We start from the raw sequence: 20,453 nt of genomic DNA, 5'->3' as shown, positions 1-20,453 counted from the left end.
AAAGCCTTTATGAATTTTCATGTTTATGTATTTGTGTCAGTCAACAATACGGTTTGAGCTTCAAGCTTTGGCAGTCTCTTTCAATACATGGTCGAGCATTACTGCATCCATCATCAGGATAGGTAGAGGCTTGGGTAAAATGTGCCTTCTCTCTTGTTGGCTGGGTCATTTTGGAAACGTGCCCTGTGTGCGTGTCCATCTCACATCTGTCTGTAGCACAGAGAGGATGGATTTTTAACTGCACAAAAATACAGGTGGGAAGTTGCTTTGAAGAGTAAGTTGGGTTGCTATCGCTAGCATGACTTGTGTGCAAGGAGGAGAGGGCATCTAATATGCAAGATTTCTCCTGCTCTGGCTGGCTGAGCACAGATGGGTGAAGTGAGGACAGGTTTCAGTCTGATTTTTGTCCTGCCTGTTGTTTTCAAACTAAGCCTTCATGCAGTGAAGTATGCAGTTTTGTGATCTTCATTGCATTCAAGTGGCAATGACTCTGCAGTTGACATGAAAAAATAAATTTAAAAACTAGATATTCAAGTATAATAAAGCATAGTGTTAAATGGGAAGCAGCTGAAAATGTGATTGTTTTGTTTGTTTGATTGGGTTTTTTTAGGATGAGAGCTGGTGACCCTCTCTGCTGGTAGTTGCAGGGGCAAAGGTCTCATTAGGAAACAAAGACAACCTGACAACAGAATGAATGAAGGGCGTGGAACTCGTAATTGGCTTTTCTCATTGTTGCTGCAGCATTTGCTTGGGTTTTGTTGGTGCTGATAACTCAGTCTGAGATCAGGCGAAGAGCAATAGCTGGCATACTTGAGCTGTACACACAGACGTTTCAGTTTTAATTAGGAGGAGATACCAGGCAATGCACTCGTGCTGTAGCTGTTCCTCTCCTACATTGCCTGGGTACCTGCAGCACCAGTTTCACTTAAGATGGAGAAACAAGGGGCTTGTTTGTGCACAAGATGTCAAAAGGCAGCTGCAAGTGGGCTGTGACAGCAGAGGCTTGCAAATAGCAGGGATAAGCAGTTGAGTGGAAGTTACTGAGATGAGAAGGAACAGAAAGGTCTGCAATGCCTTAACACTTGCCTGAGAGGCAGCCTGTATCCGTTCCAGTTAATGTCTGCTTCCAGAGCTCCTGTCCTTGTCTTTGCACACTCTGTGTGCTCTGACTGCTGGCCTTGTTTGAGGCCACGCATCTCAGCGGTGTCACACGGTGGCTTCTGAAATAATGCATGGCCAACTCTCTCTGGGAGGAGATTTTTTTGACATCTTGCTTGAAACTACTCTGCCACAGCCTCCTGATGAGGCAAGCTATTTAAAGACCAGGGAGAGAGCTTCAGCTCCCTACTTCCACGCATGAGAGCCACACGGTCCTTCAGCTCCACTTGGCACATGTGACAGAGTGGGATGAAAGTGTGTGCTGTAATTTTAATGGAGCATCTTTTAAAACAGAAATAACCTTAGAAGCTCTCTAACCCCATCTTCATTACGAGAAAACCCCCTCGAAGCTTATCCTTCGTAGTATCTATGGCCCACATATTATTAGGACCAGTGGGGCATCACTTTTGTGTGCCTGGTGGTTTCTTAGGCAGTTTAGTTTGGGTTTGGTTTTTAGTTTATTATCCTGATTTCCTCATTCATTCCGTAACAGAGCAGTGAGCAAAGCTATGTGGTCATGAAAGCACGTGGATTTCGGAATTGCTCGTGAGGATAGGACATGGGAGTATTTCTGAGAGTTTCATCACACACTTGCTATGAAGTGTGAATAGAGTGCCTGTGCAGATTTTAAATTGTTTTCTAAATTAAGAGCTCCCTCTCTTCTTTTCTGGGTATGTGCACCTGTGCATTTCTGCATGCCTGTTGTAGTAAAGACAGACTAATTCCTCAAGTAACTTCCAGGGCTTCTTATGTTTGTGTAGATGCTTGAGATTATTTTGGCCTGAAGTCCTTTTCAGTTCATGATCAAAGTAGTAATGAATCCTTCAGTGGCTGTTTTCCTTTTTTTACTTTTAAATCAGTATTCTTATTAATATTATTAGTAATTAAATTAGTATTATTGCTGCGAGAACTGGCTGTTATTGAAGCACAGCATCAATTTAAATGGGAACACTGGCTCTAAGAAGGCAAACCAAACCCAACAAGCCAAGAATTCTAGTTGTCCCATGATTGTGCTTGACCTTGACCATCAAAATATTTTGTAAGCGGTGTATGGAGGTGCCTGTGTTGTTCCCAAACTGAAAGACTGTGGATGTGGCATAAGGAAATCCAAGCTGGGGATTGTGCAGATGTCAGTGTCAGCAAATATGCACCAGGCTTAACTGGAGTTGTCTGTGGGGAGCGCGTTACAGTGTTCCCAGGAAAGGCTGTGAAACTGCTAGCAGGGACAGACAGCAATGCAGAATATTTGATCTCCCACACCCACAGTCCTCAGTGGAGCTGAGCTCCTTTCAGGGATTTCTTTGGCTTTATGGCTTTGTAACTCTTCCTGCAGCAGCATCGTATTTCTTCTTTCCCCTGAACTCTTCTCTTAAAGCTGGCAAGGACATCCCTTGCTGCTGGGAGGTAATTGTGGTTTAATGGTGGTTTAGTGGTTTAACAAGCTGAAACACAGCCAAGATGTGACCTGAAGGAAAAAAAACCCAAAAAACCAACCAACCAACCAAAAACACCCAAAAAAACCTAAAACAAAACAAAACAAACAAACAAAAAGAAAAAAAAAAAAGGAAAAACATACTCAGGGTGCAGAAAAGCCCAGCTCCTTCAGGCATTGGATTCATAGCTTTGTAAAAGATGAGGTGTCCTCAGCCACTGGAGCTGGGATGGATGGAAAGGGAGTGGTGTGTCCCACAGGTTTGGGGCACAGGGACAGTCACAGTCCTACCTGAGAGCAGAACCCCCATGCAGACAGCTGACCAGTTTTGGTGTGGTTTTGACCCAGTGCATGTCCCAAACAATCTGTGGTTGTAATCTCTAGAACAATCATTTCACTATGTATTTGATAATGGTGTAAAAACCCCAACCTAAAAACCCCAACCTAAAAACCCCAACAAAACCAGAGGTCCTTATGCTGCTGCTGAAGACTTGTGTGGTGCTTGTTCAGTGTCATGTGTTTGCTCTCCTTTAAATTTCGTGCCATGAGGAAGAAAGTGGTTTCTGCTGAGCCCCTGGACCTGTGAAGAACCAGTCACTGAGCCCTTGGGGGTTACAATAAATCCTTCTGACAACTGCACTATAAATACTCTGTGTATGTAAACCTGTATCAATGTCAAAGTCCTTTCAGGCTCATCAGAAAGAGCTCCAGGAAGGGAGATGTGGGTTGTTTGGCAAGGATAAGAGAGGTCCAGACTGGCTGTTACAGATATTCTCTTATTCTCAAGTAAATTGCATTCCACTTTTGTCATCACTTATCACCTCATAAAACTTAAGTTTCTGAAATGGGTGAAGTAAACTGATTTTGATTTGTTGCAATCAATCCATTATAGAGAGAGAATTTTTAAATACTTTGTCCAGGCAGGATCTTAATTTCTTACCAGTTTTGTGGGAAGTTTTTTCTGTGGTGCTATCGTGGGATATCTCAGCAGTTTCTGAAGCATTTTGCACAGGAAGATGCAAGTGAATGTGTCTGCTGTTCACCACTTAGTGAATTAAGAAGTAAATTAGGCTCAGCTACCAGGTTAAGCTTGCTGAGAAGAAAAAGAGGAAAAGGGGTGCCTTTTTGGGCACTGTGAGTCACAAAGCATTCCAGCCTCTTGCCATGTGGTAGCTCCTTGCTGTTTGCCCTCCCTGTCCCCTCCTCCTGTCTGCTGTGGCACACATCTGCAGGCCTTGCTTTTATTTGTGTGACTCTTGCCATACCTCAGCTTTTGTTTGTTTGAGTGACTAAGGTCAGATGCAACTCTCCATATGTGATTTTCTGAAGGAATTCAAGGCTTTGTCAAATAAGCAGTGCTTCAATGAGAGCTTTACATAGACTCAGACAAATAAGGTTGCAAGGAAAAGGCATTCCTCATCTCCTCTTCTCCTTCCAATGTAAATAGTGCAGCAGCATGTGGGAAAGAGATGAGTGGACTTCCTGTGAAAGGGCCAAGGATGACAATTTTGGACTTTATTGAAATGTTTGCTTGCATTGCTCTTTACTTTTTTCTGGGGAAGATCCTTCTGGTTCTGGGCACTCTAGCTCACTGTCCAATGTGAATAAAGTCTTCCTGGCCTTTCCCTTTCAGCAATTACTCTGATGACTGGACACTTCCATAGAATTTCTTATTTATAGACAAGAAACTGATCTGGTGTGCATTTTGCTTGTTACAGCTACTCAGCTCTTTGGTTGTTTTCTGTTTCAGCCCCTTTTAATGATATCACTTAGGAAAGGACATGTGAATGACAGATACTTTCAAAACACATGCCTTGTTAGTAGATGAGAAGCTGATCTGTGGAAGTGATGTTCCCCATGGCTGGGGCACATCAGTGTGTGGAAGCACACGTACACTCCGAGAAGGGATATGTTAGACCCTGCTGATAAAATTCAGGACTGGGCTTTTATAGTATCAGGTGATTGACTGTCAGATCTCTTCAGGCTAGCTGTGTCAGCTCAGCAGCTTTAGATAAGTTATTGGTAGTATCAGTAGAATGTTTGTTCCTTTATCAGCTCCTTTACCGGGTCTACCACATCTTCATCTCACTATCAGGATGTTTAACTTTGGGATTGATGAGTCAGACTGGTTTCAGCTTTATTCAGCACCGAAGGCACTGTGATGTCCCTTTTTCCAGTTACCACCAGTAGCTTTGCAAATACCATTTGCCACTGGTGACATTGTTTGAGTCGTTTTACCCCATTCCAGGCAGAGCATCCTGGTGGGATGTCCAGTCACCTCTGCCAAGGACTTCAAAACAAGAGACATTTTAGAAGTGCATTATTAAATGCCCTTCTGATGGGGATTTTAATCCTTACTAGCATTTTATTACTAATGGACTTCCATGAAATTTATTGAGCTGTTGGTAAGCAAATGTTCACTGAGTGCATGCCTTTCTCATGTCAGTTGGTAAAAAACCCAAACAAACTCATGCTGCTTCCTTCTTTCTTGTTACAGCAAACCAACCCCATTGATGTGCAGTCCATTGAAGAAATTTTGAGGGTAGGTACTTTTAAATAATATACCTCTGTGTATATTATTTTTTGCATGCCTTAAGGTAATGGTTGGGGAAAAAATACCTCTCTGCTTCTGCTCACTCAGCAGATGTAGCTGTCACTAGTTTTGAGGTGTTCTGAGAACAACTAAAGATAAGATTTAGCCTCGAATACAGCTGGAGCTGTAAGGTCAGTCTTTCTATCAGTACATAAGTGTAATACAGTCCGGTGCAGTTCCAGACTGACAAGTCATCCAAGACAGCCAGAGCTACTCCTACACTGACTCAGGGGGCTGCCATTCCCGTGTGCCCTTACTCCAAAGGCTCTGGACATGCTGCCTTGTGTCCGTGTTGCCAGCCCCAGCAGCGTGGCCCTGAGCAGGAACACACTTGTGTCCCTTCCACCTGCCTGTGCATGGCACTGCAGCTGCTCCCTTACTGTAACTCCAGTCCACTCACGCAGAGCAAAGCCACATCTAATGCTGTAACCTTGTGTCTGAACTGACTCTGTGAGCAGTGCACATGCTCCAAGTGACTGTGGCTCAATCTGTGTTATCCTTTCCCTATGCACAGTGTGAAAATGCCCTGGGATTCACAAGCCAGTAGTGCTGGTCTTGAGGAGACAGTTCTGTGATGTCAAATGCTATTTTGAGATGCTGAAGTCCTGGTGGAATAGTTTGGTTTCTGCAATTCACTTCCCTTGCTGTTGCTTGAGGCTGCAAAATCCTGATGCCTCGATTGCTCTCCAGAAGCTGCTGTTGGCACAGTGTTTTAGCTGGAGGGGAGCTGTGCACAGGTGCCCACTGGCTGCCCTGTGCTGGTTGGGGTTGCAGGGCCAAGGAGGACTCCTGGAAGTCTGGCATCCTTTTGTGTTTCACCAGGCATAGCCTGTGTTCTTGCCTGTTAGTAATGCATATCACTATTTTTGTAGCAGCCACGGGGAAACATGCCAAAATGCATGAAGAAGTAGATCCAAATGAACCTCTGTGCCTATCAGCAAAAATCCTGATAGCTGCTCCTCTCAATCTCTTTCCAGGAAATGACCCGCTCTTGGCCACCTCCCCTGACAGCTCTAAATACTCCTACTAAAGCAGAGCCTTCCAAATTTCCATTCCCAGCAAAGGTAAGACACCCTCTTTCTGCCAGGACTTTGGATAAACTAGAAGAAAGCTTTCTGGCTCTTGCACGTGTTTCCTCTGATTTTGTCCTTCTTCTATAAATATGGGCTGGGAGGAGGTATTACCTTCAGAAGTAAGATAAATTAAAGATAAATTAAACCACAATGGGGATGAATAAAAAGTGCTTCAGCAACTTAGGCATTTGTTGTAATTGTGGCCTTCAAATATATCTACTTTCTGAGACATTTTAAGTATCTCTGCTGAAGCACAAAATACATTTTATCTTTTTGTGAACAGAAATATTTGCTGACTGTGTTAAATAGAAGTGTTTAGTAGCTCTTATAAATTTTTAAAAATATTTCTTCAAGAATGCACATACCCCTAATGTGCTAACAATGCTAATATTTTTGGTGACAGTAGCATGTTATCATTTCTGTCCATGCTAAGCTACATCAGGCCAGCTTAGACTATTGGACAGTTTAACAAGCTAATTGAAATGTTTATTACATTGAAGTAACATATGAAAAACAAATCATCAGTACACTGGTCTTATGAGAGAGCTCATTTATTTTATTCTCAATTTGCATTTTGACCTTTTTTCCTAGGAATTTCAACCTGAAGGATCTGTAGCAAAGGATCAGAGTAAGTAGATACCCAAAGGAAACACACAGTATGTGTATTGACAGATAGTTTTGTGTGTTCTGTGTTATACATGATATGTCAAATGTTTACATTGATTAAGAGGTGTGGTTTCCTCTGCTTTGTTGAACAGTGATGAATTTAGAAATGGCTTAAGAGATTGTGTGTATTCATTACCTAGACATTAAGGCAGCTGTTCATCAGAGGACAAACAGTGTTTCATTAGGAAACCATATTTGGAATGATGAATAATCTCAATGACAGTTATGTCCTAGAAGAAAGTGATGAGTCTAATCTCATGCTCAGAGACCATAGGGTAAAATAGGCTACAAAGGAGGCAAATAAACCCAACCTATTCATTTTTGATTTCCAGAGCAGTATGGAGCACCTTCAGAAATGTTGCCAGGTTCTCAGCCAAGAATATCGTAAGTAACCAGACCCTGTTCACTTCTCTATTGTGCAATTAACGAAAAGAACCTGAAAAGAGCTAAATCTTGGGTTACTCAATGTTTCTGAAGATGAAGATTTTATCAGTCTGACTTTTCTTTGAAAACTTCTGATACAGGGAATTTTCACCAACAGAAACATTATTGTTTCGTGATGGAATCATAGAATCATTTAGGTTGGAAAAGACCTTTAAGATCATCCAGTCCAATTCTTAGCCTGACAATGCCAAGTCCATTGAGTCTTGCCATGATTATTATGACACTGTTGCAGAAAAAATACAAGTATCCATGCACCAGATTAAAGTTATTTCGTTCTTTTAATCTGTGGCTATTTAACATCACAGTTTCGTGCTCTTCAACCTACAATAATGTGTCCAACTGACATAAATCACAAAGGATTCAAACTGAAACTGATTGATCCTGGATATTGTTTTGAAGCCTGGGAGGGCTAGTAAAGAACTGTAAAAAACAGGACTGAAATTTTAAAGCGGAAAAAAAAGGTAGATAAAATAACTTGGTGTTGTCCTTATAGGTGAAAGTGGTTATCTGTTAATTAGGTTAATTACAGAAGTTGCTTGAAAGCAGTTTTGTGTAGGCTGACATTAATCTTTCAGGATTAACTTGGCTACACGCAGCATTGTTAGGTTCTGAGCCCTGAGTAACAGAAATCTTTCCATGTCTGGAAGGCTCAGGGGTCCCTGTGCAAGGCACTTGCTGAACCATTAAATTTTAATGTCTGTCAGTTCATATGATACATAAAGATCTTGTTACTCCTTGATATGTTCTTCCATGGAGGGTTGCCAACTACAGACTACAAAGCTTACTCCACTTTGTTTGCCTTTTCCTTAAAAAATCAAATAATTTAATTAAAAACCAAACAAAACTGGGCTAGTCACAAGTAAGAGCAACAGCATGTCTCCATCTTGGTTGAGATTGTAGAATTTTTCACTCAAGCTCTGTAGGGTCTGTTAAACATCCCTTTTCCTACTGTTCCAGAATAATGGAGAAGAGCCCTCACTGGGAGTGTGGGCTGGTGTCTTGCTGAGCAGTCAGCTACTCCCTTAATCTTTTCTTTATTTTGCTTCACTTTCATCCACCCCAGTTTGCTCCTGTTCAATGATGTCTGGGAATTTTCACTGCAGTACTAAAACTAGTAGTTCCATCTGCTCCAGGCTGTGCCTTCCTCCCCAGTTACCCTATGACCATCATCATTATTTCAGTTCTCAGCTGCTTGTAAAAATCCCTTTAGCCCTTTAGCCAATTTTCCAGGCAGCAGAGAGAGAAGACAGGATTTTTCCTGCCTTCTTTTCCTGCAGACAAGCATTGGAAAAGACTCTTTCCTTAGCCCACAGGGCTAGAATTGTAAATTTGGCATGGTATGGAGCTCTGTCCTTAGCCACGATCCCCTCTCTGCTCAGCATCCTTGCCAGGCACTTCAGACCCATCTGCAGAGGATGTGTGAGCCCATGGTCAGCAAACGCAGTGGAAGCAGGAGGAACAGGGTGGCCTGGCTTTGTTTGCCCGAGGACTTCCTCTACATCTTTCCCTTGAAGTGCTGCATCCCTTCTTTTTTGCACTTGTTTTCTCTGGCACAACAGGCCTGGCTTTCTGTGCTGTTCAAAGCACACGTGACTGTCTGAAAATTCAGCTGCCTGGAGTAGCTTGTGTTGCAAAGGGTAGCTGGCTGAAAACAAACAGTGATTGTGCTGGTTAATTAGAAGATGAAATCCCAGGGCATCTGTGTGCCCAAATTAAGCATTCAGCTTTTCAGAGCGTGCAGGGATTTCCCAGATGGATTTCATTCTTGAATGCAGCCCTGAAGTTTGCACCTGGCAGTGCTGGAATGGAAGCAGCCCTTCTTTTGAAAGAGGAGATGCCAGCTCATTCTTGGTGATGCATCTTTAACCTGGCTAGCAGAGAGGGACCAGCCTGTGCTTTCAGTGAGGTTGTTTGGCAAGGGATAATAATTTTAGTGCTGCTTCTCTTACTAAAAGAACTCTTTTTAAATAGCTTTAGGGAGATTAATGGTGTGTATATAAGCTGCAAATGAAACCTTGGCATCTATTAATTCCTGAGCTAACTGGAGCATTAAAATTATTAAGGCAGATTTATTTGCTTTAACTAGGCCATTTAACAATTTGTCAAAAGCTTGTTTTGGGGAAACTGGCTTTGTCTCCCCTTGCAGAAGTATGACTTGAAGTTTTAGTGTTCTTCCTTGATTCCAAATAGAGCATAAGTAGTTGCAATATTCTATTATGCTGATGTATTTTACTTACCAGCAGCTCAGGTGGAAAAGGTAGTCCTTTTTATATAAACAGTTAAATCAGATTTAAAGACATCTAGGTAGTGTCTTTGCATGTGCCTGTCCATAGCAGGGGTTTGAAATTGAATGATCTCTAAGGTCTCTTCCAACCCAAACCATTCTATGATTCTGTGATTATCCTCTTACCTCTAAAGGAAATAAGTCTTTAGTCTGCAATTCTGAAAGCGGAACAAAACAAAACAAAAACCCCCACAAAACAAACAAGAAACCCCACCCCAAAACCGAACTTAAACCCTTCCAGCATCCTGGTTTAGCATCCCTGAAAGTTTCTTCACTACCACCTTGAAGGACTCCTTCCCCTTAGGAGTTGTAAAAGAAAATTAAAAGTATTCATTGATGTACCAGTAGATGCCTAGCCAAACTGCCCAGAAGTGTGGAGAGTGCCTGTACTGTGACTGTCCTTTTTCAATTTCTGTGCCTCATCTGTCTGGCAGTGAGCTTGGGCTCTGGCCCACGAGCAGAGCTGGCTCATGCAGGATTGCTGCAGGCTGTTTGCCTTCTGTAGGAAATTTGGGGCTCTCCTTTTCCAAGGTGGTGTCTCATAGTGCTTCCCTTCAGTGTTTACTCTAAATGAAGAGGCAAGAGGTGATTTCCAGCGAGAAGGTGTGTGAGGAAATGAGGCAGTGGAGGGTAGATCACAGGGGAATGGCAGTCAAAATGCCTGAACAAAGAAAGCTGGAAAAAGTCGGTACTTTCTCCCTTTTTTTCCAAGGTGATGTGTTTCACTGGGATCATTTATAGTTGTTTTCTTGCTATAAAACATGTTGTCATGAGGGGTCACAGTCCTATTTTCTTTTTTGGCCATAAGAGAAATTTCTCACAGAAAACCCTTAGTTTGAAATGAGGTTGAAATAAGTAGAGTTTTGACCTGATTTATTAAAATCCCTTTCTCAGCTCCTAAGATTGGTCCCATCTTTGGAATGACACTTGAATAATCCTCTGGGTTGAGGAGTCAATTGCAAGCTAGTTTCAGGACATAAATAACTTTTTGAATAGCCAAGTTTTACCTGCCTATTTTTCAACTCCTTTGGGATGCCTGCACAAGAGGGGGATAATAATCTGGGAGACCCTCTCCTTCCCTTCCAGCTTTTTAAGAACCTTGGTAATATATTGAAATTGCAACCAGTAGTTAGCACTTGCAGGCACAGGACTAAATGATGCTTTTGGAAATGTTTGTGGGCAGCCTGCTCTCTTCTCTAGCAATAGTGAAACAGAGCTCGTGCCTCCTGACTTGTAAACTGCTCTGAGTAGCTGAACTGCTCAACAGTGCTGCTGGGATGTGCAGGAGCATGGAACTCATTGAGTGGAGAAGACATAGGCTTGACTTTGACATTGACTCACACGTGTGTGATAGGAGACTTGAGCAGCAAAACGAGAACCCCGGGACAGAAGAAATATTCACAGCCCCTGAGAGCAGAGTGTGTGAACACGCACAGCTCCTGATGCTTTCTGTCCCTTGGGGAGCCAGTGCAGGCTGATAGCATGAGACTCTCTTACTGTACCAGTAAAAAAAAGCAAAATGTTTTAACCATCTATTTCAGGTAATGACAGGGTTTAGTAGACTGAGCATACCAAATGTTCAGAAAGCATGGGGGAGGTTGGTTTGTTTTGGCAGGTACAAACCAAATCTTTTTCAGTGCCTGCTGCTTCAAAATGTGTCTGCCTTGGCTGATATTTATCTTCTGGTTGTCTTTCAGAATGCTCCAGGACGACCTGCAGCTCAGTGATAGTGAAGAGAGTGGTGACGACCAAGTCGGTTTTAGCTGTTTTATACACTAGGCACACAGACTTCCCTTTAAACATCACCACTTGTTGCATTGTTCTGAGTTCTGAGCTAACCTTTCCTCCCCCTCTCCTCTTTGTTTTTGTGAACAAAACAGGTTGTTGAAAGGTCACCTTCTTCACTTGCTCCTCCAAGGTACAGGTTTGTTCCCAAACTACTAGCTAGATCACATAAGGAGAAAAACAAAACTGCTTTTTGTATGTGGGGTAGGAGGGTAAGGGTTCCTGATTTCTCTTGTAGCTACAGACTTTGGTTTCTGGCTGCTCTTGAAAGTCAGCTTTAGTTGTGTGGGGTTTTCAGGAAAGCTCCCATTAGAAATGAATAATCCAGGCATGCTGGATTTTGCCTATGAACGAGAATTGTATTTCCTCACCTGCTCCTTTCTCTCCTCCTCCCCTCCACCAGTGTGCCTGTAGATCACACTGCAGCTAATGGGATTTTCAGCTGTAGTGGTGATGGGTGAGATGTGAGTCCAGTTTTAGCTTCGAAGGAAGCTCAAAACAGCAAAGTAGGTAAAGAACAGGAAAGGCTTAGGAAGACTCATTGAAGCTGCTTCAGCTCCTCTTGATAAGGAAACTGATTGTAAGCAGTTTCTGCCATGTATTTTTAGTCAGCAGCAATACTCAAGGTAGACTGAAGAGCCACATGCCAGCACTTGAGGAAGAAAGATGGAAAAGCTCAAAATTTTTCCTATAGGAAAGCACTGACAGATTTTTTTTTTTCTTGATATGTATATTCTTCAAGCACGAGAGTGGTCTACAAAAGTCAGACTTGCAGAGGAGCACACCAATACTTGGCATGATCTGTGTCTCTGCAAACTCTTAAAATAGGAGTGTTCTCATGCTATCAGTCTTGGATCAGCAAGGAGCTTGCCTCCAACTCTTACAAATGTGTTGATACTGATGTGAGAAACTGAAGTAGAAAAAATAAATTTAAATATCTACATTTTAGTTTGGTAAGCCCATTTCAAAAGAAAAACACTCTGCATAAAAGGGACAGCTCTTTCTGGATTCCATCCATGCCATTGTCAGTGTGGAGAAAAACACTTTCTGTTAGAGCAGGGTGTTGCAAGAAATGCTGCTGCCTGATATGGCTACTAATGAAGTGCTTACAGCAGCATGACCAAGTAACACAGATGAAGTGGAAACTTAAGGGGAAGAACAGATAAAACAGAAACCACCCTGAAATATATGTTCCTGCCTTGTTCACTTTTATTGGAAGTTTTTCATTTTGAGAGTTGGGTTTTTCAGAAAAGCACTGGGCAGTTTCAGTGCTTTTTAAACTTTGGTTGGCAAAATGCAGCTCCACACTGCAGCAGTGGCATCCTGCCTACATATTTGACTGGGTTGGAGTTGAAGGTTTTATTATTCCCAGCAATTTTGTATTCTGGTGCTTTATTTTTTAAGTATGCCAATATATTTCTCTGGCCTTCTCCCCTCTCATCTCAGTGCCAAAACATGGGGTTTAGTTTTATTTCTGAATACTGCCCTGTCAATATAATAAGTAAGTAACCTTCAGCCATGATGCTTTCTAATTTTATCTCATGGTGGCCTTGCAGTTCCTTACAGTCCCAGCCCAAGAGTGTGGCATCAGCACATTCCAGCAGCTCGGAGTCAGGGAGCACCAGTGACTCAGACAGTTCCTCAGACTCGGAGACAGAGAGCCACTCGAGTGACAGTGAAGGAAACGACCCTCCAAGAGCACCAGCACCTGAGGTGAATGCAAATAAAAGGCAGAGGCTGCTTGCACAGCCCCTTGCCTCACACTCGGCTGTCTCAATGCAGGAGACCTGAAATGCTGCCATTTTTCAGGTGTCCCCTTGGCATCTTTGCTGCATCACTCGACTTTTCTTGCCCTTTGCTTCCCTTCTAGACATTAGTTACTCTTAGTACCCACATAATGAGACTTTCAGATGCTCAACCTGGAATTGTTCCCCCATGTCCTTTGGCATAGCTGTCAAGCTCTCCTGGAGGAATCAGTACCTTCACTGGGGAAAAAAGAGAAGGCAGAGATGGAATACACAGCTGGGCTGTGTGGGGCTCACCTCTGCATGTGCAGGATTTCTAGGTGTCTTTATGGGCAGTGTCAGGGTGAGACCAGTTTCCTGATAATTTTAGAGGAGCTGCTGCCTCCCTGCAGCTGCTGTGCCTGAGTGACAGATTCAGCTTCTCCCAGGTTGCAGCTGAAGGGATCAGACCTGCAGGAAGGGCTGGAATATGCTTAATCTTGCTGCTGTTGAATTTGGCTTGAATACTGCTGTACTGGCATTTCTGAGGCTTTTATTGGGGAAAGCAGACAAACATAATCTGGTGCCTTAGACTTTCAAAATTGTAGGACACCATGCATTTTTAAAAAAATCTGATGCAGAAGTGCTCATGTCCCATGCTTTCAAACAGTTCTTCCAGCTTGCAAAGCATTCTCAGGCCACTGGGAAGTACATGGCTGTGTCTGCAGATCATAGCTGATGGGGAAAAAAAAAAATCCACTGGCAGTTTTGAGGTACTCTAACAAAGCCCCTTGTAAATGTTTTCCTCCCCTTCCTCAGCTCTAGCTCTCTTTCTTTTCACCTTAGAAGTGCATGAACAGGCAGAAGCCAAAAACAAGCTTTGAGACAGCCTATCTTCCCATCTCACTCTAATACTCTGCCTTCCAGCAGTTCAGTTACAGACTTTGCCCACTGCAATATGGTGTCTTTGAAGGAAGATGTTACACCTCTCCTGTTTTACTAAATTCTGCCTGATTTGTCCTAAAAATACTAATGAAGTCCTAGCTACTTGCCATTGACCTTCCTGTCCTTTCTTTATTCAGCCAACTGTTATCCATAATGCTCTGGTGTAAGTTAGTGGCCTGTTTGTTTGTAGTCAGTCCTTCACATGCAAAAGCAAACACTTGGAGACCTCTAGGCAACAGTCCCTGGGCTTTAGCAAGCTGTGCTAAGATGGAAACAGCCCATAAAGGCATCAGTTTTGAATCCTCCCTTTCTTTTTCTGCCTGCAGCCCGAGCCACCAACTTCTAATAAGTGGCAGCTGGACAACTGGCTGACCAAGGTGAACCCACCCGCGGTGCCAACAGAGAGCCCCAGTGACATTGCCTGTGGGGATGGATGTGAGGAGGGCAAGAAGCAGGGGCGAGGCAGCAGCAGCAATCCCTCCCAGCAGCAGGCTGAGCTGAGGGAGCCTCCTCACAAGAGCCAGGTGGCCAGGGCTCCTCAGGAGGCTCCTCCTGCGACCAAGCGCGGCGGCCAGAAGCCTCCTGCGCACGCTGAGGGACCCTCGCCCAGGCAGACCGTGGGCAGCAAAAGGCCCAGCAAGCCCCTGGTGCACGAGGAGCCCAGCAGAGGCCTGAGGGTGGAGACGGAGCCCGGTCCTTTGGAGGTCACAGACCAGTCTTTCAGGGACAAGCCAAAAGTCAAAAAAGCGGTGAAGACAAAATCCGGTGACAGAAAAGACCTGAAACCAGGACTTCAAGAGCCCTCTGAGAAAAAAAAGGACAAGGGCTCCCGCCAGGCCAACGCCAAACCCTTCTCGGACCCCAGGCTCATGGGGGATGCCCAGGCACGTGATGCTCTCAGTCCCCATCCTCAGGGCCAGGGCACAACCCCCATCAGGACCAGCAGCCACAGGCCTCAGGATTTGCACAAGGAGAAACTGCCCTTGCCTCTCGGGGAGAAGTTGCTGTCACCAGTGAGGGATCCCCCCAGCCGTGAGCGCCTCGTGGTGAAAATAGACCTCTGTCACCTGGACAAAGTCCCTCAGCCCCCCAGGAAACATGGGCACCCAAGGAAAGCAGAGACCAAGGATCTTCCTGGTGCAAGGAAGCAGGACTTGAAGAGGAAAGACACGGACACTCCTGAGGAGCCCCTTGCAAAGAAGAAGGTGAGGGGTGGGGTGGGAGGTGGGTTTGTGCAAGGATCAATGTGGTGTTTGAAAAGCCTCTGTGGACTTCCCACTTCATAGATTGGGAGTAGACCCATTATCCTTCTATAAAGCTGTTATCAAGGAGAATGTGAATCAAAGCTGTCTGCAGATGTTTCTTGTTGGTCACAAATCCCCTCCTGAGCAAATTAAAAGCCCTGTAAGTTGTCTAACATGCTTTGGCATTTTAGAATATATTTTTGTTCATTTGTTTCTTGAAATCCTGTTTTTCTCAGACAGTAAAACAAGTTGCAGCACTCACTTTCCCCTGAATTAGAAGACAGCTCTATTTAATTGAGGTGATGGCTGCTCACAAGTGATTTTTGAAAAGCTGATTCCCAAAGGGGACTATGGATATTACCTCCAGCCAGCTGGGTCAACTGCACAAAGAGCTGGCTGCAGGCCTTGTGAGGAATGGGTATTCCTCCTGGAGATTTCAGTCTCTGACTCCCTTTTTGGTCCTCCTCACAGAGCAGGTGGCTCAGCATGGGTGGGTGAATAACCTTGGCTTGGGTTTCATTTAGTTTTGCCATTTTATGAATTTCCTGTAGTTGTTAGGGAGAATTGAGAAGAGCAGGGAAATAAATGGTGAAGAAACTTGGGAGACCCCAGAAATTCTTGCTCTTGCAGAGCAGTGGGAGAAAGGGAAACAGGCAGTTGATCTTGTCACATTTTTTCCTGTTGTCTAAGAGACACAGCAGAGGAGCTATTTGATGTTAGACATGTCTTCCCTTGCCATGTCAGTGCCTGACTGCAGGGAAACCCCACTCAGAGCCTGGCTGTCAGTTCTGTCAGTGCACCAGCAGCCTAAGGGCCTCAGGCCTTGCAGCAGCCAGCTGGGTCAGGCACAGCTGTCAGGCATCTTCTGTGGCACTGTGGAACCTGAAAAACAGCGTAAGGATGTGATCTCAGCGCCGGAGCCGTGTTCCTGAGCACCCTGCCAGAGGCAGACTCTGTGTCACAGCACACCCCTGTGAGTGACACAAAGCTGGCTGTGTCCCAGGCGTGAGTACAGCCTGGGAGAACTCACTGAGAGCATGCTGGCGGAGAAGGACCCGGAGGTTCCACTGGATGAGGGGCTGGACAGGACTCAGCAGTGTGTGCTTGCAGCCCAGAAAGCCAAATGTGTCCTGGGCTTCACCCAAAGATGTCAGGAGGCTGAGGGAGGGCATTCTGCTCCTCCAGTCCACTCTGGTGAGACCCCACCTGCACTGCTGCATCCAGCTCTGGGGTCCCTGGATTACCAGTGCTTTAAAATTTTGCCTATTTTGGTGATAAAAACCAAACCCCATGCACATCTGGAGTATCTGTGCGATCTAAGCCACATGCAGGTGCCTTGCTTTTGATTACTGTTAGCAGCAACAGGTTTAGCTGTTCCATCCCTACCACTACAAAGCAATTAATGTATCCAAGCGAAATAAGATAAAATGTCAGTTTAGGTTACCTGTAAATGAGCTTGTAATCTGTATCTTCTGTGCTGTGGGTTTGCAATTTGTTGATTCCAATAAGGTTTTTTTTTTTTTTTTTTTTTTTTTTTTTTTTTTTTTTTTTTAACCAGAATCAGTCAAACTTAGCTGTGTTAGTCTGTATTTTATGTGAACTTAGAAAATCTAAGTGATCTTATTTTTCTCTTTTTTTCCCTTCCTATTAGAGGGGAGAGAAGGAGGAGACTGATCGGAAGAAAGTTAAATCAGAAAAGGAAACAAAATCATTACAGTCTTCAGCTAACAAAGACTTCAGTAAATTGAAGTGAGTATACAGTGGTGGAATTTCAGAATGATGTATAAAGCCAAGTCTTTCCTAAACAGCTTAGATCAAGGAACTGTATCTCCTGTCCTTACACTCATGAATTTGCTTCTTACATAATAATGTTCCTTCTGAAACCTAATCTACAGCAGATTTGCCTTTACATCCTGGGAGCAACCAGTCTGGAAAGCAGCTCTGTGGGTGGGTAAGGGCAGGGAGCATTTCCCTTCTCCACTAAAGTCATCCTGTTGTCTTTGTCTTGTTTTCCTAAGTGACCCAATGGACACAAAACCAATGTGCCTTTTGAGTCCTAACTGTCTGGAATTTGAGGTGGCCTTTGTGACCAGGAATTCCTCCTTTTTCCCAGTGCTGCATTTGCACTGCTTCTGGTAGCTCTGCTGGAGCTTCCCCTGTAATTTGCATACCAGAGCACTGCCAGGATTCTGGCTAGGCCTTTGCTCCAGTAAGTGCTTCCAAGAGCCTGTTTCCAACTGGGCAGTGTTCCCAAGTGGGGAGACTCATCCCTCAGTCATGGGCTACTGGATTCAATTCCTGCTTGCTTGTGGCTTGAATTTGAGGTGTTGAATACTTGGTTTGGTATGTAGCATTGAGGTTGTCACTGCCCTGACAATAGGAGTAAACTGCTTTTCTGAAGAGAAAACACTGACGCACTCTGGAAGCACTGAGGAATTGGGACTAACATTTAGTTGAGTGGAGGGATATTTAAACTGTGGTAGTAATGCAAAAACTTTAATTCTGGGGCTTATTTCCTCCCTTTTTCTCAGTGAAAATCAGCGACTGTTAGTCATGTTCTGGCTTTTGGAGTGGGAAGGATGGGATGCATTTTTGGAGGGAGGATGCACTTGGGCAGGTCAGGTGATGATTCTGTGCTCTGTGGAGCATCAGCTGTGCCAGGGTGGAGAAGCTTGGGAGCATGTGTATGATGTGAGTAGGGACCAAACCTTGGGAAAAGTGCATGGTGAAATAGGGGAGAGGATTGTCCCATGCACAACAGAATGAGGCAGCATGTACACCATCACACCTCAGTGTCCTCACTAGGTTAAACTTCATTTCCTCCTCTTCTGATGTTGCAGTCCACGAGCTGGGATTCCCTGCTTAGTGTTTTCTTGAAAACTTTGAGAAACTGAATAAAAATATGTAAATGAGCAGTGATGAAACAAAGTTTGGAACTATTTGGCACTACTCAGAGCTGTCAGAGTTCGCTGTTCATCCTAACTTCAGATGAGCAGAGATCTAATGTTATTTAATGTGATAATCTCTGCCATTTAAAAGCATAACATTTTAAGTCTCTCTCAACTGTGTGAGTGTTGTCTAGTTGATCTGGCAAGTCTTAAAAGTGGAACTCAGTTTAATTCTGTCAAAGCACATACAGGATCAAGTGTCAGGGTGAGTATCTCTGACCACAGAAAATACCATCTACCAAAAAGGGGAGAGGCAGGCAGTGCTGCAGTTCATTTGCCTTGTTGGGTGATGTTTCCCAGGGATTTTAGTCACCGTAATCACCTCCCTCTCTGAGTGAAAAGGGGCTGTATTGCAGGCATGCTTCTTTTGCAATGTCCTGATGTTCTGGTTACAAGTATTTGCTCCAAGGACAGGTTCTGAGACTTATTCCTACTTGAAAAGCAGCTTGCTTGTGTGTTGGTGGTAGCTGAAGGTTTGCTGTCTAAAGCACAATGAAGCCTCTGAAGTTTCATTTTACTTTTGCTGAATTTTTGTATTAATAACAAGTCATCTCACGCTTCCAGAGGAGTTTAAACAGAATTGGCACATGATGTAAATAAGTTTGTAAAAAATCTCTACATTCTAAGTACATCATATTCATGAATTTGCTTCCCATCTCCAGAGCATCAAAAGCTTCATCTGAAACCCAGAAGAAAGACGTGCTCCTGCCACTGCCAGCCGTGTCTGCTGCACAACCTGCACCAAAGCCAGCCAAGATGACCCAAAAGAGACCCAAAAATGAGACTGATGAGCCTGCCATGGATAACCCTGCCAGGAACAAGAGCAGCCACAAGGATCCTTCGTTTGCCAAGCACAGGAAAGTGGAGGGAAATCATACGGAACAGTCAAAGGGCATCAAAGTAGGTATCCAGGATAACTGGTGGGATGTTTCCTCCAACATGCCTGCTATGTGATTATCTTCAGAAACCTGTTCTGTAAACACCAAAGGCATGAGAATCTTGTTTATGCTAATCACCATTTCTGCAAATACATGACTCGTGTACTGTCAAAATAAGTGTGCTTATAAAAAGAAAGAGGAGATTGCTAAAAAATAAGAAAACAAGCAACCCTGTGGCATTGACTACTACCCAGGTATAAGTTTTTATAGCTTATTTACTAAATGGTCTATGATCCTTGCAGCTGGTTCTTTGTATTTCAGGGTTACAAAATTCGATTATGTGGCTGTTTACTGGAGACTTGGGGCATGTGGTCTGGGATGTTGCTCTGTGTGTGTTAAGCCAGAGTGTGGACACTGTATTAGCTGGTTCTAACTGCTTGCTTTTTCCTTTTCCCTGTAGTTACTAATGGGGAGCCAGCAATTGCTGTGTGGTTAAGGTGGAAATAAGTGTGAATAGATGTTAACATTCTGCCTTGGGTAGAGGACATGAAAACTGTGCTGCTTTGCAGCCTCACTGCTCTCTTAGTCTTTGTGCAAGGAAACCTGCTGCTGAATCTCTCTGAGCCTGGGAGAAGCCTGAATGGTGTTAGGCATGAGAAGCAAGCAGGGGTTACTGGGGAAGAGAGCCTGGACAATAGACTATGTGTGGGACAGATAAACATTTTCACTTGAAATGTAGGAACATGTTTGGAATTGGTTTAGGCATATCTCTCTAACCAGCTTTATCTCTGTCCTTTTTCAGGGACCTGCAGGTGGTGTCACAAAGCCTTTCCCAGTGCCTTCTTTGCCAAATGGTACCTCTAAGCCAAGGAGACCTCTGCTCAAGTTTGAAAAGTAAGTTTTTGTTTGACGCTCCTCATCTTAACTTTCTGAAGGCATGAGGCAAACCTGGCCATGTGGCCACCCTGCTTTTTCATGAGTGCTGAGGAAAGAGAGGGGGAAAGATGTGAGATCTGCCCTGTACTGCCTTCTCATGCCTACCCACCACAAAGCAAAGGTTTACAAGAAAGCAAAGTTTTACAAAAGTTTTGGTTAGAGGGAAGCTACTCTGGAAATTAGGAACCATCTCTCTTGTAAGCAGGTAACTTTAATGCAAGTTTTGGTCTCAGGTTAAGTGTGCGATTGCTGCCAAATTTACTTTGTTTCAATTAAAGTGTATTTATGGGTCTGTACTTGAGGAATGGTAGATGTTGTAACTACTATCTTTCCATGGGAATGA

General features: G+C 43.9%; 1 protein-coding gene across 3 annotated transcripts in view; it reads left to right on the top strand.

The window, feature by feature from the left end:
- The window catches only part of AFF1 (ALF transcription elongation factor 1), a 67,475-nt gene that overhangs the window by 37,975 nt on the left and 9,047 nt on the right, over positions 1–20,453 (top strand). Inside the window, exons 4-14 of one of the 3 annotated variants that reach the window (XM_066318104.1) lie at positions 5,088–5,132; positions 6,161–6,247; positions 6,848–6,884; positions 7,255–7,306; positions 11,348–11,402; positions 11,531–11,574; positions 12,992–13,148; positions 14,431–15,309; positions 17,000–17,097; positions 18,959–19,196; positions 19,977–20,068. In XM_066318104.1, the coding sequence (XP_066174201.1) occupies positions 5,088–5,132; positions 6,161–6,247; positions 6,848–6,884; positions 7,255–7,306; positions 11,348–11,402; positions 11,531–11,574; positions 12,992–13,148; positions 14,431–15,309; positions 17,000–17,097; positions 18,959–19,196; positions 19,977–20,068 (1,784 nt within the window). The remainder of the gene's footprint in view (positions 1–5,087; positions 5,133–6,160; positions 6,248–6,847; positions 6,885–7,254; positions 7,307–11,347; positions 11,403–11,530; positions 11,575–12,991; positions 13,149–14,430; positions 15,310–16,999; positions 17,098–18,958; positions 19,197–19,976; positions 20,069–20,453) is intronic. The other 2 variants (XM_066318105.1, XM_066318106.1) reach the window with 2 other exon arrangements.

Source organism: Sylvia atricapilla, chromosome 4 (genome assembly GCF_009819655.1).
Source record: "Sylvia atricapilla isolate bSylAtr1 chromosome 4, bSylAtr1.pri, whole genome shotgun sequence".
Classification (NCBI taxonomy): Eukaryota; Metazoa; Chordata; class Aves; order Passeriformes; family Sylviidae; genus Sylvia; species Sylvia atricapilla.
Note: the sequence above shows the minus strand (reverse complement) of the source record. Positions and strands in the feature narration are given on the sequence as shown.